General features: G+C 37.8%; 2 protein-coding genes across 3 annotated transcripts in view; one reads left to right on the forward strand and one right to left on the reverse strand.

Annotated features, from left to right (window-relative positions):
* il6st (interleukin 6 signal transducer) lies at positions 1-13,580 on the forward strand. 2 transcript variants are annotated; one of them, XM_017697291.2, is made up of 16 exons: positions 1-187; positions 2,407-2,479; positions 2,885-3,205; positions 3,396-3,531; positions 3,952-4,124; positions 4,258-4,412; positions 5,135-5,294; positions 6,865-6,935; positions 7,080-7,272; positions 7,391-7,576; positions 7,873-7,989; positions 8,247-8,390; positions 8,601-8,741; positions 9,935-10,031; positions 10,237-10,318; positions 12,148-13,580. In XM_017697291.2, the coding sequence occupies exons 2-16, from the start codon at positions 2,428-2,430 to the stop codon at positions 12,706-12,708; spliced, it is 2,589 nt and encodes an 862-aa protein (XP_017552780.1). In that variant the 5' UTR covers positions 1-187; positions 2,407-2,427; the 3' UTR covers positions 12,709-13,580. The 2 variants fall into 2 exon arrangements, with proteins under 2 accessions (XP_017552780.1, XP_017552781.1); XM_017697292.2 differs by having other exon boundaries at positions 5,144-5,294.
* LOC108427276 (interleukin-31 receptor subunit alpha-like) overlaps positions 13,468-22,277 on the reverse strand; it is a 15,281-nt gene continuing 6,471 nt past the window's right edge. The window contains exons 7-16 of the mRNA XM_017697293.2: positions 18,527-18,677; positions 18,362-18,444; positions 18,078-18,282; positions 17,701-17,871; positions 17,522-17,617; positions 16,348-16,497; positions 16,072-16,212; positions 15,482-15,563; positions 15,295-15,376; positions 13,468-14,665 (exon numbers count right to left, since the gene is read on the reverse strand). Coding sequence (XP_017552782.1) covers positions 14,189-14,665; positions 15,295-15,376; positions 15,482-15,563; positions 16,072-16,212; positions 16,348-16,497; positions 17,522-17,617; positions 17,701-17,871; positions 18,078-18,282; positions 18,362-18,444; positions 18,527-18,677 — 1,638 coding nt within the window. The 3' untranslated portion in view covers positions 13,468-14,188. The remainder of the gene's footprint in view (positions 14,666-15,294; positions 15,377-15,481; positions 15,564-16,071; positions 16,213-16,347; positions 16,498-17,521; positions 17,618-17,700; positions 17,872-18,077; positions 18,283-18,361; positions 18,445-18,526; positions 18,678-22,277) is intronic.

Raw genomic sequence — 22,277 nt, forward strand, 5'->3', positions numbered from 1 at the left:
AACCCATTCTGACGTCATGTCCGTCTTCATATTTCTGAGCAGGCAAACCTGGATCACACATAAAATGCCAACGATGGTGTGAAAACAACGGGAAGATAGTTAAAGCTTCTCACAAGTATTAGGGGCTTCTGAATTGCTAACGAATACGAAAGCTGTGGATATGTACTGACAACCGCTACTTCTTAAGGTAACGTTCACGTTGTGTGCTGTTTTCGGCTAACAGAGCTAGCCTAGCTGCTGTCTGCTGGGTAGGTTCGCTTGCATTGCCGTCCAGCTAACTTCGCTAATGCTTAACTGAGGGTAAATAGGCACCAAGGCCGAAATTACATGTTGTTAGGCAGTCAGTTCGGCTGAAAAAGGCATTTCTGACCGAGGAAATGTCAGTTAACTAGTAAATGGTCAATATGCCACCTGCTATTGAAACGATGAACGACTCAGTTTAATGTTACGTCACGTCTAGACGTGATATAACGTTATGTGTATTACTAAGAGATCATTTATGTGAGCTAAAATAAAAGAATAAAATAAAGAATAAACGAAGCGAATATCTGTAAGTCTCTTTAGTCATGGTCACAGTAGAAAGGGCTGCGCTGGTTCCTTCTGCTGGAGAAAATGGGTTTCATATTCTCCTCCACAGAGAGACAGAGCTCATAACCCAACTTTTTAGACGCTTCAGTGTCGGGGATAACAAATCGATTAATTCCCCCGCTTTAATTAGTTCCCTTAGTTCCCTTATTCCCCTCTAAACATTACCGTCTAAAAGTTTGGAATCCAGTCAAAATTTTGGGATCACAATGTTCCGCTGCATACAGTAAAATAGTGCAGATATATCTGAAATGGTTGTTCTGATGCTTATACTCTAAAACTTCGTTTCATCTGGGTGATGGATGTGTCCAGATTCATGAACAGAGCTGTGTGATTCCTAAATGTCTGAGAAAGCTGTATATCTTATAACATAAGATAATGAAATTATTTCACTTTCTCGTGTTTGAAACGTGCTGATAAAATCTCAGACAGCTTATCAAGAAGTGATTGTGAATAGATAATCACAAAAACAACTTTTATGTTCCCAAAAAAACTTGAAGTTTTGAATAAAGCATCTTGAAATATGTTTTAATGTCCAGTTTATATTGCTGTAAGCTACACTGTATAAGATTGTGTACAATAATAGCAATTGGACATTGGAAAGCTGGTTCCAGAGTTTTCAGTGCTGGTGCTATGATGAGCCTGACTGCATCGCTTTGACTGACCTCTGAAGTTTTTCCTTTTTTTTTTTTTTTTTTTTTTCTTACTTTGACCTATACTGGCAGTTTTTCTAAAATTCAGTGAAATATCAGTGTTTTGGCATTACTGGAGCATGGCTCTACACATGCATCACAGAGCGTTACTACGCAGCAGCTAAGAAAATGTGGCGTGTAGCAGCCGACCTCTCAGAAAAACAACAGGTGGCTGTTTATTAGGAGTCTTGGTAAAAATTGTGTTATAATAGAGACTTTGCAAGTTTGTCATGTTCACCCTTGTTTTGCTCACCCCCAATGAGGAGAGGAATAAACTTTTTTTTTTTTCTTTTTTTTGTTCAGTTTTTTTAGTTTTCAACAGTCACTACTGTTTACTTTCTGTTTGGTTTGGTGCCTCTTTTTACTGACCTCTTTTTTTCAGACCGTGAGTGAATAAAACCAGCAGACGCCACTTGCACTCGGTTACTAAACTCTGCCCCTGGTCAAGTTACTAAGTTTTCTAAGTGAAAATGAGTTAACACATCCTCTGGAGAGGACACACTTCTGCAAATTGTAAATGCAGAAGTGCTCTTTATTTTTACTGACTTTAACACACTGGGGGAAAAAATATGCTACCTTTTGCTTCATTTTTTTCCAATATGTTAAACTCAGCAAGAAAATGGAAATTGTGCACTTAAATGTGCGGAAATATGGCATGTTTAAGTTTGTTCCCTTTAGAGGATGTGTTCACTTATTTTTACTAAGAAGATATAAAAAACATGTAATTTGACTAGCTGACTGGAAGTATTCAAACTTTTCTTATGACTGTAGTTGGTCGAGGCTCTGTGTACTGTTAGTGTTTTAAGCTTTTTAAAAAGAAGGTTCTAAAGGGAAATACTGAATATGTGCTTATTGGCCTGGTCTAGGGTTAAAAAAAGTAGGCTGAATGAAGAAGTCCTCTTATAACAGTGTGATTGTTAAGGCAGAGATGAAGGTCTGAGTTGGGGTTGCATGTAAAATAATACCTCACCTTCCTCCTCTGCGTGCATTTTATGCCATTTCCATTTCGTTTTGTGTTGTTTATAAAGTCAGTTGTAATCAACTTAAAACACACTGCACTTTTGCTTTTTTTGTGTTGGTATTAATTTCATAGAAGGTCCTGCATATAATTAAAAATAACATTTTCCAGGTGCAGACAATCGACGTCACAATGAGCACTTCACTACATCTTATCTGCGTAATGTTCTTCGGCTGTGCATTTGGTAAGTAACCTCTTATAGTCTGATGTAGGAGTAGATGACACTGTCAGACTGTCTCAGACTCATGTCTCAATATCCTCAGTATAATACCCTGATTAGATAATCCCATGCCATATGGTATTAATGAGCTACAGATACATTGCACTTGCGTTATACTGTAATTAGCCCTAAAATGCTTTTAAAAGCGTTCTTGTCAAAACAGGAAATGGCAGAAAGAATCACTCAGTAATAGACTTAAATGAGAAATGTGAGTGGTGGCTGTTTCAACAATACAATTGTATTAGCATTGTTTTGCAAAAAAGAAAGTATAATAGTTAAGTTATAAAGTCAGGGATGTGTAAATGTGGGATCATACAAAAATATTGACCTGGTAAGAAAACTAAGATGAATTATACCTTCTGTCCCCAGGTTTAATTCAGCAATGTGCAAAAATACTTCCAGACTCTCCGTATCAAATTTCAGTTGAAGTGGGGACGGAGTTCACAGCTATGTGTATCTTGACCCATTCACAGTACACCTCAGAGGACATTGAATGGATCATGGGAAATGTTACCCTTCCTCGGGAGTCTTACAAGAAAATAAATGAATCGGCTGTTTCTGTCACTATGAAGATCAGTACTTCCATGAATAACCCATTAAAGTGTTCAGCTTCTGCACGGACGTATTCGTTGAACACATATTCGTCATTTAAAAATCCATGCACCTATGGGATCTACCTCCAAAAAGGATGTGAGTATATCTTTTATGTGTGCCTTTTTACTCATAGCAAATTTGTTGTCATTCTGTGTTAATGTGTATTGGTTTAGCTGTGCATGTAAAGGATACAGTTTTTTACTACTTTGTTAATATAATACATCTGTTTGCATTCAACATGTATTTTGATTTCTTTTAACAAAACGATGGTATCAATTTCTTTTAGATCCACCATTACAGCCAAAAAACCTGACATGTGTTGCTCTTCAAGTTGGCAAATTAATATCCCCTGACTTGACATGTTCTTGGGATCAAGAGACAAGAGATACACTTATTCCCACCACATATACACTCTTTGCAAGGTTTGTTTGAGTCCTTGAAATGGAGAGAAGTGAAATGGTAGCAGTTAAAAAGAGATGTGTTTTTAAAAAAATAAAATGAACCCCCCCCCCATTTGTGTGAAGAAAGAACATTTTATTTCTGTAATGTTGCAAATGCACAAAGCTTAACTAAAAGCAGACACTTTAGCACAGTAGCCCAGTTTTGCCTAAACATTCTGATGTTATAGATTACAGTAAATTCAAAATCAAATATCAGTTTGAAATAATGGTCGAATCTAAACATCTGATAAGATGAAATATCGAATTTTGTCAGGATCTAATCTGCCCATTCAGATAAAATCACATTATGGAGCATTCTTAATAGACTGCTGTGTTATAAAATAGATGACACAAATTTTATGTCATTTTGTTTTTTCATTGAATTTCTCCTTCTTTTCATAGAATTTTGGGCGGCCAGCAGTATGATTCTTTTAGTAAGGACCCACACACACGCAGTCTCACTGTCAATTTAGTGACTTTCCCCAATCATATGATGTTAGAAGTCTGGGTGGAAGTGAATAATACATTGGGGCAGGTGACTTTAAAAGAAGGGGAAAAAGAATCAGAAGAGTTTGGTAAGTTTAGTATATGTGAGAAATTGTATGTGAATATGGTGGATATTATGTGTTTCGAATGTAACTCAAACAATTCAGTGAAGTTGAAGTGATGCCAGGAATGCCATGGGTCTTTTCTCTTCCCTTCTCTAAGTGAAACCAAATCCACCAGCAAATGTGAAGGTTATTCCAGAAGACAAATTCCCAAGTTCCCTAATGGTTAACTGGACACATCCCATTCATTCAACGACCTTCAAACTAAAGTACAACATTAGATACCGCAAAGCAGGCTCTGGCATTTGGACAGAGGTAGCTATGTGCTTTATATATTCCTGACTACTGTGTAATGGTTCACAAATTTTTCAGAGGAGTGAAACTAATAGTAAGCATATTTTGTTTAGTGTTATGTTTAGTGACCAACTCACAGCTGTGATGTTATTTATTCCCTGTAGTGTTGCTGAAGTCTAACAGTTCTGCAAAATAAAGAAAAATCAGGAAGTGGTGAACACTGTATTGGATGTGCTATAATATTGACATTTCCTCCACCAGAAAAAGTAGTCGTTTTTGGTGTTAAGGACAGAACCATAAACTGTTGCAGCATCACGTTTAGCTCAGTTTTTTTCAGTGTTTGCCAGATGAACCTGAATGTCGTTTTGTTCCAGTCAGTCTGTCAAGCATTTAACAGCCCAACATATTTTTTGCAACGTTTTCTTTTTTTTTTGTTGATAATTCCATATTTAAAGCTTCTTTAGGGGTAACAAGAGTTTTGTAATTAAGAAATTCTCATAGAATTTGAAGTGTCCATTTCCTGTTTTTCTGTGTGCTGAAGAGAAGTAGAAACATAGTAATGTTTATCTGCAAGGTGAAGCAAATTGTTACTTAACAAGTGGAATAATAGTTATTTTGAAAATGTAGAACACATCTCAGACAACCAGATTGTGCCATCTGCACTAACTTTGTCCCATGAGTAGGTCAAGTTGAATGTTTAGTCATGTTTCATGTGATTTCTGGATTTGATCATTTTCTTTGAGGTACCCCAGGATTTCACTAAAGCTTACACAGAGTCATTCAGGCTGCAGTTTCTTGAGCCGTACACTGATTATGAGGTTCAGATGCGCTGCATTAATCAAAAAGGCCTTGGTTACTGGAGTGACTGGAGTTCCAGTGTCACTGTTCGTACTCCAGAAGCGAGTAAGTCTCTGTTCTGTACATGAAAATGTATTTTAGAACTTTCTTGGAGAATGAAGAACATGGGAATAGGAATTGTCTAGTATACAAACAGAATATTGAAAATTGATGAATGAAAATGCTGCTGGGCAAATAAAGGTCCCTGACAATGATGAGATTAACAAGGATTTCCACTGTTTGGTTTTATTTTATTTATTTTTTATTATTTCAAATCTGCATATTTCAGTTGTTGAGATGTAAGCAAAGTAATTCCGAGTTGTTTGATGTGAAATAGCATATGGTGGAGAAATGTAGAGAAACTTGCGCAACTTATTTTTTTTCTCCAGCAATGACCAGTGAAATTTACATATGTCCAGAGATTTGTAATGGTAATGGTGATAATGGTAAAATAGTGGTAAATTAGAAAAATCTTCTTTGAGTACTATATTTCTTTACGCCTTGCCTGTACCTCTCTGTCACGGAGGGATTAAAAAAACATTTCAGGCAGAAACTTGACCTTATAACTATGGTAAAACAGTGTCTCAGGCATCTGGCACCAAGTTCATAACCATTTGATGTAATACCTTTCTGTGAGAGAGCTGCTTTTAGAGGCAATAATCTCCTCAGACATCTGGTTCTTATTACCATTATTGTGTACAATTCTGACATTGTAAAGTTTCCTTAGAATGCAGCATTTCTCAAGTCACTCTGGATAATGTTGTTTACATGTGTAATTCCCCTTTAAGTGTAAAAGTAATTTAGTCTGGCACTGATGTCTATTAAAATTATCATAAGCACAAAACAATTTCCATTAGTTTAAGATTTATTTGTAACTTAGTTACAGGTTTAAATTTAATAGAAACTTGCTTTAAACAGAGGTTCACAAATGAGTTTCCTTTACTATAGTGCATCTGTAGGTCTCTGTTCATAAACACAAACTAGCAAAAACTAATTTACTATAAAATGAAAGTGTTTGTATAAATTCAGAAAACAGACACATGTCAGTCACAACTGCATACGGGTACATATTGGTCTATTTACGCAAAGTTAGGTTAGTTCCATCATTTATGTGAAAAGACTCCCAAAATTTTACGCTGCTGCACTTGAACCGTGCGCTGCACTGGGTATGTCCACCAGGTCAAAACAAGCTCAGAACAAAGTGACCGCTGTGCCCTGATTGGTGTTCTTGCTTCACACTTCTTTCATTTTAACGTTACATTTTTATCCACACATAAACCAAAAGGAATGACAGATTTCACAAAATTAGTGGAGTAAAAAGTAAAATATTTGACTTTGAAAGGTAGTGGCATGAAAAATAAAAAGGCACCTATAATAGACAAACTTCAGTAAAGATCAGATTCAGTACAGATACACAAAAAAATACTTCAGTACAGTTATAAATTACATACACCACACATTCTGAGAAAGCAGGTTCTTGTTTGCTGTTCACCTGTCTCCTGAAGGTCATTAGTACCACCAGGTGAACAGGACCCCTTTATGAGCAGCTACACAAACAGGGATTATTGAAAGATGTGGAGCAAAATTATGTTTGATACTTCATACATCATTTTTAAAATCTGCCCTTTTTGCTCAGTCCCTGGAAGCAGACCAGATCTGTGGAGAGTCTATGGAGATGATGACTCGGTTGTAAAGCTGATTTGGAAGGTATAATGCTTTTGTGTGTGTGTGTGTGTGTGTGTGTGTGTGTGTGAGAAAATTGGGATATTCAAGTTCGGCTATTGTATGTGGTCTATTAACGATTTGTCAACAATTTGAATGTTTTATATTTCTTTCCATTGTGTGTCACAGGACCCTGTGAAGTCCTATGGCAAAATATTGTCATATAACCTCACAATTGGTGAAGGAAACAGTCCTGAGAGGCTCGTTGTTTATTCTAAAGAGTACCAATTCCATTTAAAGAGGGAAAGCGTTTCTGTCAAAATAACAGCAAGCAATTCTGTGGGGGTATCTCCACCGTCCGCTTTAGTGATCTCCAGACATGGTATGTGTGTTCCCTTGAAATGTACAGTAATAATCCATAAAAATATCCAAACGTAAATGTTAAATTCTGGTTTCTGATGTCTCCCTGACCTGATTGGTTTGTGTGGATTTCCTTGCAGAGGCCTCTCGTGGAGTAGATCAAGTGATTTACTCAGTCCTTGATGGGCAGCTGCAGGTGGACTGGCTTCCACCCACACAAATTGGCAAAAATGTCTCCGAGTACCTGTTGGAATGGGTGTCTGTTCCTGACAAACAGAGGGACTGGCAGAGAGTGTCAGGAGAACTGAATAATACAATCCTCAAAGGTGAGAACTTCTACACTTGGACTTCAGTGTATTATAGTAGTTGTAAAATAGTACAATGTTTATCCAGCATTTATAACTCCTTGTATAGCTTTTTGGGTCTGCTTCTGGAGTTTTAAATGTCTAGTTTTACTTTTTAATTTTAAGTCTCTTTATGATTTGCAAATGTTTACAGACCTGTAATTTAGTATTGACCTATTTAATTATTATCTTAAAGAACTCTTGGTTGTATTTGTTTTATTCATCATGAGTTTCTGTTGTCACCATGGTTAATGGTGCTTTTCACTTTCGCTGTGTAGGTAACTTCCAGCCTTTCATACGCTACAATATATCCATCTATCCAATATATAAAGAAAAAAAACACTACAACCGGCCAGGGAAGGGTTTCACTGTGGAAGCATATCTCCAGCAAGGACGTATGTGTCATTCAGTTTCCTTTACATTTTTTTATACTTTCATATGATTTATTTAATTTTAAGTTGTATGAACTTGTTCACTTATGTATTCCCTGCTAATTAGTGCAGATTGGTCTCTGAACTGCAAACGTTTGCAGTTCAGAGAACATTGCTTGAACCAGAAGGCACTGTTGTGGAATTTTGAATGTTTTTTGTGTGTAAAGTGCAGAAGACATATTTCTTATTTCAACTTCAATGTACACTCTTTATAAATCCAGCTCCCCTAAAGGGTCCTTCTGTTGATGTGTCCAACACACAAAAAAACAGTGCTTTCTTGAAATGGTATGAGATTCCAATAGACAGTCAGCGGGGGTTTCTCACCAATTACACCATCTTCTACAAAACAGGAGACACAGACCAATGTAAGTCTGGTTTGGATTGTTAAACTGTTTTTTGTTTTCCAGTTTAGAGTTATGACTTATGCTGATGCAGATTTAACATTTACTGTTTTTTGTTAGTTCAGATGCATGAAAATAATCTTGCACAGGCAAAATAAGAGAGTTAAATCAAGATTTAATGTAAAGAGTTGTGTTTGACCTTTTGTGTCTTACCACTACTGATCTGTTTGGCAGCTGTTGTGGTTGAGCCTCATGTCTCCTCATACAAGCTGACCGGACTGGCAAGCAAAAGTCAGTATGTGGTTCACATTATGGCTTCTAATGTGGAGGGATCAGTAAACGGCTCTGACTCCAGTTTTTACACAAAGCAGTATGGTATGTACTTATGTACTGGTATGTACAAGATGTAATGTGTTATGAATTCATTGTAGAACAAAATTTATTTTAAATGCAAGTTCTTAATTAACCAGCTTTATGATTACCTCTTATCTGAATGATGGACCAACAGGACACTGTAAAGTCCTATTTAGCAGATTTCCTGCAAGTGAGCATTGTTGGAACTCAAATCGCTTTTGTGTGCTGACATATTAGTAAACGAATAGATTACAGCATTGTACAATATCAGACTTGCAAACTCATGAATCGCAAAAGAGTTTATTTGTAATTTGATCTTTGGTATAGTAAGTGAAATTTCTGACAAATAAATCTGAATAACTAGAAATTAGTACAATATTTGGACATGACTTGTATTTGCATAGTTGTTGAGCTCAGTGAACTTAAGTAATTCAGCAGCAGTTACCCCTGTATTTTAGTCTCAGCTAGTACAAGAATTTAAAGTTAAAATCACAAAGTTTACCTTATTTATGAAATAAAGCAGCCTATCTCAGATTTCTGTGTCAATAAAAACAGCATTAAATGCAATAATTGACGAATACTGTAAATGCTCAGATTTTAGATGTTCATTACTGATCTCTTACAGTAACAGAAACTGATAGACGCACATATGTCTATTCTTTTTTTTGTGTGTGTGTTTTTGAAAGCTTTGCAAAGTGTGTGATTGTTCAGTTAGTTTCATTTTTATTGTACAGTGTAATGCTATTGTCAAGTTCTACCCATTCCACCCTCACAATATATCTGCATGTCACAATTATATGTAAAATGTCCCACAACACAGCTCCACATTGATATAATATACTTATTCAGGCATTTTATTGTGAAGTGTGACCCACTCCTTTCTCACCATGTATCTGTATGTCACGCATGAATATAAAATGTGCAACAAACTGTGCAAGACAAAAACGGCTGCAAACTACACCATGAAGCTTTTTGTGGCATTTTGACTCACACGTTTTGACAGGAGTCCATGTACGAAGTATGCAGTCATGAAAAAAGTGTGAGTTTCAGGTGTGAGCTGTGAAGAGGTACTTTCCTTTAGACACCATGCAAAACGTGTTTTACATTTTCCAGACACTAACAAAACATCAAATGTTTTAATATTGTGAAGTAACATGTCTCTATGTAAGTCTGTACCAATAAATGTATGTTATCACTTTCTTGGTGAACTGTAGATGATGGTGAAATTGAGGTGATTGTGGTGTTGGTGTGCTTGGGCTTCCTGTTCTTCATAGCCTTCATAATGATGCTCTCCCTCAAGAACAGAGAAGTGTGAGTCAACCTACATATGTAACAACACGCTTTTTTTCTGAACTTGAAAGAGAAAAAGCAGCAAATTATAAGCTCACGATAAAACTGAAAAGAAAAGCCTTAGAATCCGACCTTAAAGATGTACTGGTTTAGAGTTAGATTACATACATGTTGTAAACTTTGTATTATCATCTTGATTAAAAATGGTTTGTCAATATTTCTACAGGATTAAGAAGCATCTATGGCCACAGGTTCCAGACCCCTACCACAGCACTATTGCTACCTGGTCGCCTGACTGTCCCATTAAGGTGAGTAAACTATCATTCTATCAGCACAGAATGTTTTTCTGAGAGCATTTAGGTGACTACAATAAAATGTCTGTATTTGATTCATTTTAATGCATTTGTAGTTTGTAGTACAGAAATTAGTTATATTTCTTTGTAATACTGATCCAAGTAGATGTAGCCCCAATCTCTCCGTTTTATAGATGCTTATGTATCAACATCGGCCGATATCTACATGACATCGCATGTCAAAATTGGCCCAAAACCTCTAAATCTGTGCCTCCCTATGCTTTATATAGTCTTGTAGTTTTAAAACTTGCTACCCACTGACAGGATTTGTTTGTGTACGTCTGGAATTGGCACCTCTGATCCTGAAAGACCGGATTCCTACACAATTCAACGTACGCTCCTTTTCACAAATGCCTGATTCTTCTTAGCAGTTCATTTCCCAGTGGTGGAAGTTTTAGAGCACAGAAATAACCAAATTGTGTTGGACTCCGGCTCTCAGTTCTCCACCGCTAATGTATATAATGTAAAAACTTTTTCACTTGACCTTTGAGGTCAATATGTTTAGCTAGCTATGAAAGCCATTTTCAACTCCAGAGAACTTAGTCTTCCTGAAAGCTGTGGTGTGTGTGTGTGTGTCCATAGCGTGAAAGCGCTCTGCTCCCAGTGCTGCGCATTGCATAATTTGATTGGTTAAATTTTTTTTGTCAAGTTACACCCTGTTTTAATTTCTGTAACAATGGGAAGTTTCTTGAGTGCTTCCTCTCATGTCATCGCACATGGCTAAACATTTTCTCAAGAGACAGCTGCTCCTTATTTGCACATTCATACACAAGGACGGACCACACATGCAGTAAACTCTGTTCCTAGCATTTTGAGTGTTTATACCCACCAAAGGACCTTGAGTATAAGCCTGTTTTCACTTTAGCTTTTGCCTCAGATGCTCCACCTACATAGTCTGATAGCTTTTGCACATTAAACTGGCCACAAGTACTAGTATTTTGTCAGTTTCATTCTGATTGGCTCTGTGTGCCTTTCAGAGCAAGAAATAGTCACTAGATTAGAAAAAGACTGTTCATTCAGTGGCATCTCTTTTTGGCATATCTTCAGAAGTTATTCGACAGCTTTATATGAAATATTTGCATATTTGCTGTTGCATACTTGTTTCTCGCGGGGTTATTTTGCTCGAAGCCCTTTTTGAAAATCGTCTGCCCGTACACCTTACACTACAACAGTGTTCTCTGGTTAGTTAATGCGCATATCAATCGCATGGCCCTGTCATGTGAAAGGAGGTGGTTCTTTTGACTACAGGTGGAAGTGTGGCTTGCAAGACTACCACCCATTTTGTGTCAAAAATGGTAAAGAGATAAAACTACTATTTACCATTTTGACAGATCTGCGTGACATGACATTGCACAATTGATCCACCTTGTAATAATAAGGCCTTTCCCATAGAACACCAAGATTAGTCGTGGGTACAGATTCAAGAATTCAAGATATCTCAAGACTGACTGGGACAAAACAATTTTTTTTGCATATTTTTAATTTGCAGTATTTCCCTCAGTGTTAATGTTTTAGGTTTGTTGTAGAAGGCGATTGATGTAACAGATAAATGCAATCCAAAACATGTCACTTTAATTATGAGTCTTGTATTGAAATCAAAGAGAGGAGCATTAGCTATGACTTCAAGATATACAATAATATACAGATATACAGTTCAATATTCAATGTAATAACTCATTGCTTGCTTGCTTTATTTATTTATTTATTTATTTATTTATCGATGCTACCCAAAGTCTCATCCAAATAATACAAAAAGAAGCTAATGGCTCTTTGGTTTTCTTCAGACAGACACTCCGAAAGAAGCCACACTGCCTGACGTGAGTGTGGTGGAGGTGGACGTATTTGACGGGAAGTCTTTATGTGAGGAGGACAAAACAATGCTGCCACTGAAGAAGGACAAGTACTTCTCGGAGGAGCACAGCAGCGGAATTGGCGGTTCCTCCTGCATGTCTTCCCCCCGACAGAGCGTTTCCGACAGTGATGAGGGAGACTCGGGCCAGACCACGGCCAGCACCGTGCAGTATTCCTCTGTGGTGGCCAGCGGCTATAAGGGCCAGACCCCCAGCCTGCAAGCCCCTGTCTTTGCGCGATCTGAGTCCACACAGCCCCTTCTGGACTGCGAGGAGCACCAGGAGCATCTGCTGGATGGCGGCAGTCAGCAGAGAAACTCTTATTTCAAACGGGGCAGAGGCTTGGAGCAGCTGCAGCCGCAGGACACAGAGGAACCGGGCTGCTTCAGTCCAACGGAGGAGGAGGACACCCCCACTCTCACAGAGGATCCTCCAGGCCCCGCTCCCGGTTACATGCCACAGCAGAGCGGCTACCGACCGCAGCGAGAGGACTGACACATTGCAATGTTAACACGACCCCGTGCCTTCATTTAGTGATGCCTTTCAATGCCTGTATTAAGGTTTAACACTGACTGCTGCTTAACCCAAAACATTGTTTGTGTTGGATTTTGGCCGTGAATGTTTTAGGTCAAACTTTTACTGTTCGACTTAAAATATGTACATGTGCCAAATTTGTTTTATGTACAGTGTTTCTTTCAATCTGTTTTTAAATCATGTTCTGTGTAGAATGTTTTATAATAGTTTTTTCCCAGTTTTATTTGGTTGAAATATTTAGTATGCATTATCCTTTTTTGTTTGTTTGCATGGTATGAGAAGAAAGATGGACCTATCCTGCATTTCTGGGGCTATAAGTGCTTTTTAACCAGAATAATGGTTAAATGGGTGGATCTTTAGTTTTACAGTTTCACCAGTGTTTCTTACCCCCAGAGAGGACTAGGGTATAAAGTGTCCAACATTCATTTGCTGGAATGAAGTGCAATGAGGTTTAGACTAAACATCAGCCACTCTAACTTTACAGTAAATGACACTTGAACATCTAGGAGTACTCAGAAACCCAGGACTTTGAGATCAAATGAACAATTATGAAATCTGAAAAAATTTGGATTATTCTCCTTTATTTCAGAAGTATTGCTGCACTTTTTCAACACATGGTATACAGTTTCACATGAGTTTGGATTTTGTCTGCGTGTATGGATGGATGTATGTGGGTGTGGTGTATGTGCTTGTGTGCAAGAAAACCAACACTACATTATCTCTGTGACATATTAGGACACCTTTTAATGCATGCCTTTTCACATGTATCCAATCCTGATATCACTTATCGCTCAATAACCTTATGGGAAATAAAATCTCATTTATCAAAATCATCCTTCTTGCCCTCAAGTGCATTGATACATTAGGGTAAGTACCTCAGAGACTGTTGCACAACTCAGTAAGATGCTGTATTCATTAAAATGCCCTTTCCATTCTCTCCAAGACAGATGCATATAAATGATACAATTCTGGGGCAACAGCCAGGGTTATGCTTAATATAGAAAATTCAGTTATATTTAAGTAGAGTGCAGATAACTAATACAGTGTTTCAGAGGACAGCTAGTTTTGTGCAGAACAGTGGTTACTAAGCCTCCTTCTGGAGATCTTTCCTGCAGAGTTTAGTTCCAGCCATGCAGCCCACCTTTACCTAACACTGATGCATCGGATCCAGTCAATCAAGACGTTCTAAAGAAAGACATTAGCTGGAACAGGCTGGAAATATACTCTTAAGATAGTTACCAACTCTTATCCTGGAGATCTATTCATGTAAAATAAAAAAAAAAGAAAGTTGATTTACAAGTAGGTTACACTTTGGCAACTCAAATTATATTTCACAGTTTCAGCTATACATATTACACTCCACAGCATTATCACAATCCTAATCCTTCCCAGGAATTAAGCCAGAATGCTGTCCATTACATCAAACCATTCAAGGTGCACCTCACTTTCTTTTACCATGTTCAAACATGTCCACTGTCACGTACGTGGTAACCATGGTTGCACTGTCGTGCTTTGGTTTTAGCAGTGTCTCGGTTTCCTCTGAAGAACGAGGTTTTGTGGTTCCTTGCAAACCTTTCCTGGGTGAGTCCACAGGGCTGGTCAGAGGAGTCTGGTTTTTGTATGGAGATCGACTTAGGAACACAGGATGGATTTGAGCTGTCTCGAGATCCATTTCCGACAAAGGCTTTATTCTTTCCTCTTTGCCACGTGATGCCAGTTCCGTTTCACTGGAAGAGCTGACCAGAGCAGTGTTTTCTGTGTGTGTTGTTGGTGTCGTTTCCTGTGTTGCAGTGTTTTGTTGCAGCTTAGCCACATCTCTTATACTTGTTGCTAAAATGCTGTAGTCCTCCGCTTCCACTTGCCATGTGAGACTTTTCTCAGAGTCACAGGCCCAGGGCACTGGTAATTGGTTCCAGGGCTGGAGGGACACACACAAAAACTACATTATCAGAGTACATTCAATCTTCATTATAAACATACACATACCTTGTACTTACATGCATTGGCCTTTTTACCAGAAACATCTAGCATATAGTTGCATTCTGTTGGTTTGCAATTACAGAGTGTGGTCCATGTATAGCCCACACCCACATGGAAAGTGACCACCAGAGGACTCCCACAGACCAGACACTTGAGAGGTTTCTGTCCACAGGATCTATGCTGGTTGGATATTTTTTATTGACTGACTGCTGTGGTGTACAAAAACCTCAGCTGCACACAATATAAATGTATATTCAAACATGGTCCTACAGTGGGCCCTTTCCACTGATGGACACGGAAAAGAGCACCTGACCATTTGGGGGTGACAACAGCCCATAAATGTAAACCCACAAAATGCATTCATATGGTATGTGTACCTTAGAAAATGTATTTACAAGGTAGGTGTACCTAACACACTAGTAAGTCTGTGTGTGTACTCCTAATATGACTGTATTTGGGTAATAAGCAACATTCATTTTACTTTCCATTTATCTTGTGCATCACTGTGCTCCAAAAGGCCTCTAAATAAATAAGTGGCACATACAATGAAAAGAAAAGAAGACGTACATTTCTACATTTCTGTGAAGACCATATAGTCAGAGAACTAAATCTGGGATTAGGAACCTTTTCATTCAGGTATTCTTTTCGTCTGTAGATATAAACAATAATAAATCATTAGATCATGACAGTTTTCTGTTTAACAAATATGGAAAATTATCAGTGAACCAATAAAGAAAAGGAAGCATCAACTCACATCAACACGACAAGCACAGTACACACAGGCAGCAACATCAGTCCAACACCGCACACGATCAGCATAATAAGGAAGACTTCCCCTGTAACACACAAAGGCAGTGTTACAAGCTGAATATTCAAGATAGAGAAGCAACATCTCATCCTTGAAGTCAAGCTGAAGTAAAAACAGACCTTTATAACCTTGTCAGCTCATATGTCTGGTCATATTAAGCATGAATATTATTTTACATATTTGAAAAGACAATTTATTTTTGTCCTGTTTCTATTTATGTAATACAGTGAATGTTGCCTTCCTCTTAAACATCTTTGGATTAGACAGGGAAAAATATTAACAAACAGTATCATGTTTCATTTCACCCTCCCACTGAGCCCAACCTATGACTGAGCAAACACCTCCATGAGATCACATTTCTTCAGAAATATGGAAAGATATGGAAAAGTGTTCAGATTTCTGAGTAACATTAAATTTGAGCAAACAACCCCAAAACTATATCTGTGAAAAAACATGTTTTGTGTTCTGCAGTGTAATTAACCCCAGCCCACCTAACCACAGTTTAAAAAACAAAAAAGTAAAACAATAATATTTACCATATGGCTTTGTTGAGAATGTGTAAAAACTGCTATTCGAAGAAGCAGCCATTGAACTGGCCTGGACATAGACAATGTAGTTTGTTTTGGGCTGCAGATCATCCAAAATGACACCGTTTTCCTTTTGGTCCACAGTCACATCTGTGCACAAAAGAAAAATGATCACTGTGCAAAAAAAAGAAAACAAAACCAAAACAAAACTTCTTTTTTTATGTGTGTGTGTATTATATATATATATATATGCATGCAGTGGTGTGGCAGACACAGTGGACTTACTCCTGAATGCCATGTCATTTTGTGCTTTATAAAACACTGTGTAGCTCACAACAAATGCACAGCACTGAGTGGACAAAATTGGCCGCCAGTGGATCTCAGCCTTCCTGTCACAGATCCTCTCTGCTTCGACATTAGACACAACAGCTGGCACTGCAGGAAATCAGAGGATATAAATATTCAGATGTTTCACTAAAATTGGATAAAAACTAAAATGAATTTAATCAGATTATTTACAATCACAATTTTAAAAAATCAACTATCTTTAAAAAAACTGAAGTAAATGGATGCTAGTCTCTATTAAATGAACCTAATTGATTTCTGTAGTTATCTGATTATTCGAATGGTTATGTAAACACCACACTATGATCTAGAAATCAGATTAAGAAATTTGTTAGAGAGAGCTGGATTTTAGCTCAGTAATCAGATTTCTCCGTGTATGTATACTCGTACTCTGGTTTCTATCAGATTTCCTAGTCTGAACATGAGCAAGAATGACAGCAGCACCAGATATAAGCCACTTCCTATTCCCCCCGTTAAATTAAAAGCAGGACTGCTAATCAGCAGAGGGCGCCAGTGAGTGAGTCCTCAATGAACGTGAATGGAGCTCAACGGCTTAAAACAAAAAGTAATCTAATCACTTACCCAGAGCTTTCCTTAAAATTTAGAAAGTAGCAGGATGTATTTCACAAAAAAGAAAAACTCACTTATATGTTTCCCTTTTTCTACAGCAAATGGGATTTGGGCAGCAGAAGGTGGGCATTACTGCTAGATAGTGATGACTGATAGGCAAGTGGAGCAGCTCATTGTTCACTCACTGATGTCACGAGCATAAATGAGGCACCATTTTAAACTCCTATAGCTCAAGTTTAAAAGCTCTTAAAAATATAACAGCAATGTTAAAATGTTTTAAACTGTTCTGTGTTCAGGAAATGAATGTATTCTTTTACATTATAACTGTTTAAGCATTTATAAACTATGATTTTGCGCAAATGCTCCATATCAACCCATTCATTTTGGATGCACTCTGGAGCGCCCTCTAGTGTTGGGAGTGGTAATTCTCATCTCTACAAATTCTCTGATACAAGTAAGTGGTGTGGTCATGTTCTTGGCGTAATGGGGTGAAGAAGTGGGCAGGTCCTCCCATAAACTGATAAATGTCCCTGCTAAAACTCACCTCCTTCTCGAGCGTAAGCATGAAGTCTGATTTCACTTCCAGGGCCATTTTCATAGAGCGGCATCAGAGATACGGTGTACAGTGTGAAGTTCTCTCCTGTAGTCACAAGTAATGTTTAGTTTAATGAAAATACAACAATGTCATTTAAAAAACTGGCGGTTTTTTCAAAGTCCAGATACCTTCTAGAGAGAAATGTCTTTCTTGAGTTTGTTGCCACTGGTGGTCTTCTTCAGTACTGTTCCAGATGACTATGTAGCCAGTGACAGTGAGGTAGAGCTTGTCCCACGTAATGTGGATTTGACCATCCCGAGCAAACATGTTGACATTATCAACTGGAGGTAAATTGAACTCTGACCAATTAAAACAAAAAGACTAATGAATTACAGGGTCACATATTAAGCAAATGAATATATTTTCAAAATAAAAACACCTTTCAAAAGCTAAAAAAACACAATGTTCTATACTTTTGTTCCTGGAACCATACAACAAAGACAAGAATCATTTTGGAACCTTTATTTTTAATATTGTATGCATTGAAAACCATCAAACTTCTCACCTTCTGCTGCGGAAGGAATTTCCATGGACGCTTCACTGAGGCTTTGGTTATTACGGTATGCAGCCACAGTGACGCTGTGTGCATTTTCGTCTAAAATAACAACTGTATGATTCTCAGATGGCTTAAAACTTTTTGACGTAACTAAATTATGCGTCCGGTTAAAGAGACGATACTCATCAAACACCTTACATAATGGATTGATTCCCTGAAAGAAAGAAAAACAGCTGATGAGAACAACGTTTCAAATCATGACCACTAGAAGCTTTTTTTAAAAGTCATCTTACCTTCCACATAAGGTGCATTGCCCTCTTCCCCTTGGCATACACCACACCTTCAGATCTCCAAAGATGGAGCTGTACATTACTGACTGTTAATGTAAGAAAAATTACATTTGGTAAGAAAAGTTCTCTCTTATCTGATAAAACCACGTTTAAAAATAAGTTTCTTACCATTGATAGAGGTGAAGTGTGTTACAGCCTGACTCCACTCGCTCCAGACATCAATCCTACAGCGCACTGAGACAGAGTAGCTTGTACATGGTTTCACCTCAGTCAGGTCAAAAGTACTACTTGAGGTTTTCTCCACGGTTCTCACCACAGGCTGAGAGACACAGACAGTTTAGGTAAGACTATATGAGGCCGAGTGTGCAGTGGGCGCTGGAGCTTATCCCAGCAGTCAGCGGGCGGATACACAGGCAGGATACACCCTGGACAGGTCGCCAGTCCATCTCCGGACAGACAGACAGACACAATCACACACCTAAGGGAAATGTAACATGTCCTATTGGCCTAAGTGCATGTCTTTGGACTGTGGGAGGAAACCGGAGAACCCGGAGGAAACCCACACAGACACGGGGAGAACATGCAAACTCTACACAGAGAGGACCCCGGTCACCCGGCTGGGGAATCGAACCCCGGCCCCACTTACTATGAGGCGACAGTGCTACCCACCGCACCACCGTGCTGACCAACTTTCCAAACATTATCAGATTTTAACAGGATGTTTGATTTTTCAAGTGGTCATTTGAACATCATATTCTGATTTCTTAGACTGGATTAAGGCCTAGAAATCTGATAAAGAGAGCTGGATTTTAGCTTGGTAATCAGGTTTTTCAGTGCTTGTACACTCTTACACAGATTTCTTGTGTTTGTCTCAGTCTGCACATGTGCGAGAACTGAGTCCTGCAAACAGCAAGCAGAGCTTAAAAGGCACCAGTTAGACAGATGGAGCGATGCTAAAAGTACATGCTTGACTAATTGAAGAATTTGAATATTCTTCATGTTCAAGATGATGTACGTTCATATTTGCCACTGAAGTTATTTGACATTTTAAAAAGCATGACGGTGAGCTTTGTTATATTAATGCCGTGTATTATACTGTTTGTTTATCGCGGAGTTGCAAAGCAGTAATATAATTATTGACTCATATAGACCCAAAGTTTTCCCATCTGATTACCCAAGTGTATGTAAACGTGGTGAACAAATTACTGACAAAATCAGATTTCAGTAATCAGACAATTAATTCTGTAAACACATTCACTGTCTTTAGATGAGTGAATCTGAATACCACTTTTCTATTGTTTTATCAAAAAAGTGTGTTGTAACAGGATCAGAATTTTTTTAAAAACAACCTTCATTACTACAGTACTCACTATACAATTTGACGCAAACAAAACAGAGCAGCTACACAGCAAAATCTAAAGCTATATAAAAAGAACTAAAAATAATTTGATAGGTGCAGCTTAGAGCAATTTGCTGTAGGATCCTATGCTTTCTGCATCCATTATTGGAGAAATATTCAACAAATGATCATTATTAAAGTGAAAAAATTGTGTTGGAGGGTGCTTTTAGGGGGCGTTCCTTTAACTGTTGCCTGAAAGAAACAATGTGCAGCAATGGAAGGAAATAATACAAAATGTCAAAACAGGAGTATTATGTACATATACTGGGAATTACCATTTTTGATCTACAAATAGTAAACATGCTTAAAAATACTTTTTTAAAAAAGGGAAACACTATTTTCAGTGTAATCATGTTATTTTACAAACATGAAAAATTAAAAACATTTAGTGAAACCAAGCAACCATTAAACACCATAATTAACTATTAAAATTGTGCTAAAATATATCAAAAGTATCAACAGTTTTCATTTAATCAGAATTTCACTGTCCAAACCTGTGATAAATACACATAAATACCTGGAACAAACCTTAAGCCATTATTATTACACATATATAAATATATATACACACACACACACACACACACACACACACACACACAATATATATATATATATATATATATATATATATATATATATATATATATATATATAGATGGAAGCCCAGTTCAGCCTCCCATGTTTGTTTGATTTTAGTAAGGCAATGTACATTTATATCCATGAGGTATGAATATATCTTCGATATAAGTGACCTTTGAAAGGGATCCAAATCCAACAGATCTTCCCATGTCAGACCCAGTGGCATATGGGTAGAGTTTGAAAACAGTGAAGACAAACAGTGCCTAATTTGAATTTAATGAAACAGATGCAAGGAAGGTAAATTAAAAGGTTGCAGACAATTGGGTGAAACTACAGAAAGAAGTTGAAAAGATCAACAAAGGCCTTAATCCCTCTATCATGCCATAATTTAAAAGCTGTGTCATTTAAACTGGGAGGAAAAATGATTATTTAGAATGGGCATCTTTGTGGAGCCTAATGTAAATTTAAAATGGGACCTAAACTGAGACCAGATACGAATAGAAGAAAGAATTAGTGGGTTATTTGTAAATGTTTTACATTTAACTGGAATCAGGGCAGTTAATAAAGCAAGACCCGAGGAAGGAGAACAAGAGAGATTCTCCAATCTACACCACAGCAGTTCAGGAGAGTGAAGCCAGTAAAGCATCTTGTGAATATGAGCTGACCAATAATAGTACAAAAAATTTGGAAGAGCAAGCCCACCATCAAATCTGAACCTTTGTAAAAGAATCTTCTTCACTCTGGGTACTTTCCCATCCCATATAAATGTGGAAATGAGTTGGTCAAGCGATTTCAAAAACTTTTTGGGTAAATACAAGGGAATTGTTTGAAACAAAAAGAAATCTAGGCAAAACATTCATCTTTATTACATTTATCCTACCAACAAGTGAAAGGGGAAGAGACCTCCATCTCTCCAAATCTGATTTAAGTTTGTTAAGCAAAGGAGAGAAGTTAGAGTGGAAAAGAGATGGCAATGTACGAGTTATTAAAATCCCCAGATATCTGAAGCCAGATGGAACGAATTTAAAGGGCAATGCTGATTGATTTAGTGACAGTGCCAATGAGTTCACTGGATAGCACTCACTCTTCTGAAAGATGGGCCTGTACCCCGAAAATGAGCCAAATTTCTTCAAAAGTGACAAAATTGAAGGAAGACTACAAATAGGATCGGTTACATATAACAGCAAATCGTCTGCATATAATGACAACTTCAATTCAAAACCAGAACGGAACATACCCTGAAAAGTTTTAAGGGATTTAATTGCAATGGACAAAGGCTCAATGGAAAGGGCAAACAATAATAACAACACACAAACACTCACGAATCTCAACACAAGCACACAGATATACTGAGCCACTCTCTCACAGAGAATACCCACCCAAGAACTTACAACAGCCCAAATACACAGAAAACGCTCCCAGAAGCACCACATGGTCAACCGAGGAGCACCCCAGGAGCCAACACATACAAACAAATGAAGCGCGTGTGAGATCCATCAACAAACTTTTCTTTCTTTCTTTCTTTCTTTCTTTTTTAAATCTCCCCTATCCCAGATTTAACTCAAAGGTCAAGGTCTACGCTGAAATATAGGAATCCTCAACCATCTCAAGTATCCATGAATACACACGCACACGAATCGAAAGGCACACATATCTTAGAATTACAAAGATGCAAATAACAACAACCCAGAGAACAGGACATCTCGGATAGTCTAATGACGTAATACCAAATAAACCATGATGGCTGCAAGTCTCGGTTAGTCAAATATTCAAAAAGAAAAAAAAATGTTACTCCCGCGAGGCCAGAAACATAAAAATAACTGAACTCACGTGGGAAGCCAGTAATCGAATTACTTAGAAATAGAGACAACAAACTTCTTCGCCTCGTCAACAGAAGTGAAGATCCGATGCTTGTCCCCATAGGACACGCGGGGGCGT

The sequence above is a fragment of the Pygocentrus nattereri genome, chromosome 18 (genome assembly GCF_015220715.1).
Source record: "Pygocentrus nattereri isolate fPygNat1 chromosome 18, fPygNat1.pri, whole genome shotgun sequence".
Taxonomy (NCBI): domain Eukaryota; kingdom Metazoa; phylum Chordata; class Actinopteri; order Characiformes; family Serrasalmidae; genus Pygocentrus; species Pygocentrus nattereri.